This window comes from Myotis davidii, unplaced genomic scaffold (assembly GCF_000327345.1).
Source record: "Myotis davidii unplaced genomic scaffold, ASM32734v1 scaffold150, whole genome shotgun sequence".
In the NCBI taxonomy this organism is placed as follows: domain Eukaryota; kingdom Metazoa; phylum Chordata; class Mammalia; order Chiroptera; family Vespertilionidae; genus Myotis; species Myotis davidii.
The window spans coordinates 1,627,257-1,632,921 of record NW_006283437.1 but is presented as its reverse complement, the minus strand read 5'-3'; the positions used below and the strand labels follow the sequence as shown (position 1 = coordinate 1,632,921).

General features: G+C 60.6%; 2 protein-coding genes across 2 annotated transcripts in view; one reads left to right on the top strand and one right to left on the bottom strand.

Moving 5' to 3' along the window:
- LOC102752600 (conserved oligomeric Golgi complex subunit 7) overlaps positions 1-5,665 on the bottom strand; it is an 82,923-nt gene that overhangs the window by 1,085 nt on the left and 76,173 nt on the right. The gene's annotated exons all lie outside the window — the stretch shown is intronic.
- SCNN1B (sodium channel epithelial 1 beta subunit) overlaps positions 1-5,665 on the top strand; it is a 37,447-nt gene that overhangs the window by 31,114 nt on the left and 668 nt on the right. The window contains exons 7-13 of the mRNA XM_015563877.1: positions 51-158; positions 1,455-1,572; positions 2,418-2,493; positions 2,582-2,639; positions 3,227-3,288; positions 5,211-5,286; positions 5,520-5,658. Coding sequence (XP_015419363.1) covers positions 51-158; positions 1,455-1,572; positions 2,418-2,493; positions 2,582-2,639; positions 3,227-3,288; positions 5,211-5,286; positions 5,520-5,658 — 637 coding nt within the window. The remainder of the gene's footprint in view (positions 1-50; positions 159-1,454; positions 1,573-2,417; positions 2,494-2,581; positions 2,640-3,226; positions 3,289-5,210; positions 5,287-5,519; positions 5,659-5,665) is intronic.

Here is a 5,665-nt window from a genome sequence, read left to right as displayed (position 1 = left end):
GGGGCCTCCTGGGCTGACCAGGGTCCCCTCGAACAACCTCTCTGACTCAGGACAAGCTGGAGCGAAAGGGCAAGCCCTACAGCCAGTGCACGGTGAACGGCTCCGACGTCCCCATCCGCAACCTCTACAGTGACTACAACACCACCTACTCCATCCAGGTAGCGGCGGCACTGCCCCCTGGCCCTGGGCCGTCTGGTCGCCCGGCCTGAGGCCCAAGGCTCTGGGACCGCTGGGCTGGCTGTGCTGGGCTTTGGGGGCACGTTGGGGTGGTTCCGTGGATGTAGTGATACTTGGGGCTGTGGAGCCAGTCCAGTCCCCGGGTTCTCACCAGGGCCCGGGGTTGCCCGCCTGCCATCCCCCTCGGCAGGCAGGGTGCCCGTGGGGATGCCCTGGGTTGTCAGGGTCTCACTCTGGGGCCCCACGCAGAACCCGTGTGTGTATGAGCTAAGGTTTTGCATGTGTTACATCATCATTTGATTCTTTCAACACCCCACGAGGGAATAATACACTAACAACAGTTGTTAATTATTATATATGCTATTTAGTTGTTATCAGTGTGAATTAAGTGCTATTTAGTTGTTATCAGTGTGAATTAAGCCCTTGCAGCTGGCCCCCTCCACCCACACTCCGCCCAGCAGGCATGGTCCCCTCAGCAGGGGCAGCCCCCGGGAGACAGGGAGAGTGTAGGAGGCCACAGAGGCATTAGCTCCCCCGATGAGACCTCTTTCCAAGAAACCCCTTGCTCCTTTCAATGCAATAGCACCTCTGGCCAGAGACCTTGGCAAAGACCCCGGGCACCTGTGCCAACCCCGGCCTCCGTCACGGGGCTGGAGACACCACCTGCTTCCCAAAGGCAGAGCCCCTTGTCTCCCCGCCCCTCCCCCAGGCTGCTCACCGCCTGCTCCCCATTTCCTGGTCCAGACCAGGGACTAGGCCAGGCCGGCCCTCCCCCTTAGCCCACAGGTGACTGCCACCCTGCTTCCCCCACGAGGGAGGGAATCGCTGCTGCAGACACAGAGCGGGTCTCAGGGGATGCCAGTGGGTGGAATGCGCCGACCCCGGAGAGTCTTCACATCCTGCCTGGCGCCTGGCGTGGCAGCCCGGGCTCCCCGCCCTCCCAGCTGGCAGCTGAGCGGTCCCCCAGGAGGCGGCGCAGGCCCGCCGTCCCCTCAGACCTGCTCCTGCTCCTGGGCCGCCTGTGTAAAGGGCTCGGAAGGCCGCTGGGCCTGTAACAAGAGCTGCAGCCAAGTGTCAGCGTCCGCATGTGGAGCAGCCGCCCTTCCCCTGTGCTCAGGGCCCAGCACCTCGGGGAGTGGCCCAAGCCCGCTGCAGCTCGGCCACCTCAGCACCACTTCGCAGGGGGACGCCTCCCCTGGCTCCCAGCTCCCTGGGCCCATCCCGCAGGCTGCGGTGGGGACACCACTGGTCATTGCAGCCTCCTGTCCCCTCCCCAGGCCTGTATTCGCTCCTGCTTCCAAGACCACATGATCCAGAACTGCAGCTGCGGCCACTACCTGTACCCCCTGCCCCGAGGGCAGAAATACTGCAACAACCAGGAGTTCCCAGACTGGGGTGAGTGGGCCCCAGCCATGGGCACCGAGCCCACCAGGCCCTGTCCACAAAGGCTCTGATGCCAGGGAGGTGCAGGTCCATGCCCTCAGCAGGACCTGGTGTACCCGGCTTGCTCAGCCCCTGCCCAGCACCCCTCCCGGGCCACCGCTCCCCTCCGCACCTCACCCACGGCTCCTACACTTAACTGTGTCGCAAGTGATGCTGTCTGTGCCACATACACACCCTCACACGTGTGAGCCTGGCATGCCACTGTGGCGCATGCACACGTGTGCTATGCGTGTTCCCCACGCACGTGTGAAGGGCAGTGGTGTGTTGTGTCCTGTGGTGCCAGCAGCCAGCGTGTTGGCACAGCAGCCTGCGCTCAGGGTCTGCACTAGCGCACTAGTTCCTGCCTCCACGTGCGCCAGCCTCAGCACTGTCCCTGTCAGGGCAGCTCTCCTGGGCTCTCTGTGGGGTATGGGCAAGGGGCGGGGACTCCCAGGTCTGAAAGCTGAGGCTGCAGGAGAGGAGGGGCCCAGCCCTGAGCTGGATCCTTACGGCCCAGGGTCCCAACACCAAAGGGGGGCCGACGACAGCAGGCAGAGTCCCACCACCTCTTAAAGCCAACGCACTGTGGGAACAAGTGGGGAGACTTGTGTCCCTCTACTCAGCCCTGCACCCTGGCCCCATGGGAGTGAGGTGACCGCAGAGTGAGCTGCCCTGCCCCTGCTCCCTGAAGAGAACTCCCCTCCCCCCCAGTCACAGACCTTAGGCCCAGGGCCTGGAGGGTAGAGGGCAGCCTGGGGCTCCCAGGGGAGAGGAGAGCAGCGGGAAGGCCGCTCAGAGTCTGCCCTCTCCCTGCTCAGTCTACTGCTACTCGCAGCTGCGCCAGAGCCTGGGCCAGAGGGAGGCCTGCATCCGGATGTGCAAGGAGTCCTGCAAGTGAGTGCGGTGCAGGCGCGTCCGCGGCGGGCAGGGCAATGCCGGGGCTGCGGGGCGGACAGCCACGGGGATGCCTTCTCTCTTCCAGTGACACCCAGTACAAGATGACCATCTCCATGGCCGACTGGCCTTCTGAGGCCTCTGAGGTGAGGGGGTGGGCCTGCATCCCACCCCACCCCCACCCCCACTTTCTTCCACTCCCAGCCACTGTGCAGTGAGCCACGACAGAGTCCTGTGTCCTTGCAGTGCTTGCATTCTGGCCAGAGGGTCAGCCCACAGAAATAAGACCATGCAGAGTAGGGTGATGACTGTAGCCAGAAAGCCTCTTTAGATGGTGGCCAGGGAAGGGCTCCCTAAAAAGGTGATGGAGCAACGGATGGAGCTAAGCCAGCACGGGCAGGGCCTGGGAGCGAGACCGGGCAGTGGGCAGAGCCGGGGAGCAGGACCAGGCAGTGGGCAGGGCCGGGAAGCAGGACCAGGCAGTGGGCAGGGCCGGGGCCAGAGGTGGGCAAGGCCGGCAGAGGATGGCTGAGCCTCTGGGGGGAGAGTCTGGAGACCTGAGCGCCTCCTCCCCATAACAGCAGCCACATCGCACACTATTCCCTCCGTCCCTGCTCTCTTCGACCCAACACACGTCCCTAAAGAGATGGCCTGCCCCCAGAGGAAGCAGGGCCCCTCGTTGGGAGGGAGTGCTGCAGGCCCCATTTTTTTCAGCTGCTTCCTTGGGTTGCAGGACTGGATTTTCCATGTCTTGTCTCAGGAGCGGGACCAAAGTACTAATATCACCTTGAGCAGGTAAGCCTGGCGTATGGGCAGGGCTGGGGGGGGGGGTGGGGCAGAAAAGGGCTCAGGAGAGGAGTCTGGACACAGGGCAGCTCCTCAGATCCCTTCTCACACTGCTCAGACCTGGGAGTGAGCCTGGAGGAGGCAGTATTGGGAGTGAGGAGCCACCCAAGGGGACTCGGAGTGACCACTCCCAAAGGAGAGCCCGTTCCTCCTTCTGCCACCTGTTCATACACCCATCCACGCATCCATCCATCCATCCCCCCTCCATCCTTCCATCCATCCATCCATCCTCCTATCCATCCTCCCATCCATCCATCCATCCATCCTCCATCCTTCCAGTCTTCTACCCACCCACCTATCCATCCATTCATCTGTCCATCCACCTATCCTTCCATCCCTCCTCCCATCCATCCATCCATCCATCCTCCATCCTTCCAGTCTTCTACCCACCCACCTATCCATCCATTCATCTGTCCATCCACCTATCCTTCCATCCCTCCTCCCATCCATCCATCCATCCATCCTCCATCCTTCCAGTCTTCTACCCACCCACCTATCCATCCATTCATCTGTCCATCCACCTATCCTTCCATCCCTCCTCCCATCCATCCATCCATCCATCCTCCATCCTTCCAGTCTTCTACCCACCCACCTATCCATCCATTCATCTGTCCATCCACCTATCCTTCCATCCCTCCTCCCATCCATCCATCCATCCATCCTCCATCCTTCCAGTCTTCTACCCACCCACCTATCCATCCATTCATCTGTCCATCCACCTATCCTTCCATCCCTCCTCCCATCCATCCATCCATCCATCCTCCATCCTTCCAGTCTTCTACCCACCCACCTATCCATCCATTCATCTGTCCATCCACCTATCCTTCCATCCCTCCTCCCATCCATCCATCCATCCATCCTCCATCCTTCCAGTCTTCTACCCACCCACCTATCCATCCATTCATCTGTCCATCCACCTATCCTTCCATCCCTCCTCCCATCCATCCATCCATCCATCCTCCATCCTTCCAGTCTTCTACCCACCCACCTATCCATCCATTCATCTGTCCATCCACCTATCCTTCCATCCCTCCTCCCATCCATCCATCCATCCATCCTCCATCCTTCCAGTCTTCTACCCACCCACCTATCCATCCATTCATCTGTCCATCCACCTATCCTTCCATCCCTCCTCCCATCCATCCATCCATCCATCCTCCATCCTTCCAGTCTTCTACCCACCCATCCATTCATCCATCATCCATCATCCATCCTTCCATTATTCCACTCACCCATCCTCCAGCCATCCATCATAAACACAAACATGCACTGAGCACAGAAAAGACATGAGGTGCATATATCAGGAAACCTGAATCTAGAGGACAGATTGATGTGAGCAGAGCTTCTCCCTGTGGGAGCACAATGGGAAGGAGCCTCCATCTGCCAGGAGAGATAAGGGAGGTCTGTATAGAGGGGTGTTGCTGGAGCTAACCCTCCAAGGAGGAGTAAGAATTATTCAGAAAAGTAAGGCCTGGACGTGAGCAAGCTCAGCCTTTCCGAGGGCCACCGGGTGTAAGGGCGCAGCCCACTTGGCCACCCTTCTCTGCCCCAGGTTTCCTAACAGGGGCAAGGGTTAGGGTGGACTCTCTGCAGCGTCTCCTGTATGTGGGCTGGGCCGCCCTGGGGGTGGGAGAGGGGAGCTCTCAGGGGCTCTCTTGGGCCAGAGTATCCCTTAGGAAGCTGGTTCAGAAATGGGCCCACAGGATGGGCGCTGGGCAGAGATGCCTTTTGTGACTCAGGCTCAGAGGGGCCACTCATGGGACTGGCCTGTGCCAAGCTCAAGCAGAGGAGGGCTGGGCAGGTGTGTGTGTGTGTGTGTGTGTGTGTGTGTGTGTCCGGGAAAGGGCACCAGTCCCTGTTGCCTCCTGCAGGAAGGGAATTGTCAAACTCAACATCTACTTCCAAGAATTCAACTATCGTACCATTGAGGAGTCAGCAGCTAATAACGTGAGTTTGGGCTCCTGACCCCTCTGCCCTGCACCCTGCGGGTCAGGAGGGTCCCCCGCCCACAGAGGCGTTAGGAAGGAAGGTCTCTAAGTGCTTGTTTCCCTGGGCTGAGATGGTCCCCTGCCCCTTCCCAGTCAGCCGCCTAGCTCACAGGACTCAGGAGGCTGGGGTCCAGGCAGGGCCTGTGGCCTGCCCCCACCTCCGCCAGGCTCTCAGCCCCCTGCCCCCCACAGATCGTCTGGCTGCTCTCGAATCTGGGCGGCCAGTTTGGCTTCTGGATGGGGGGCTCGGTGCTGTGCCTCATTGAGTTCGCGGAGATCGTCATCGACTTCCTGTGGATCACCGTCATCAGGCTGGTGGCCTTCTCCAAGAGCCTGCG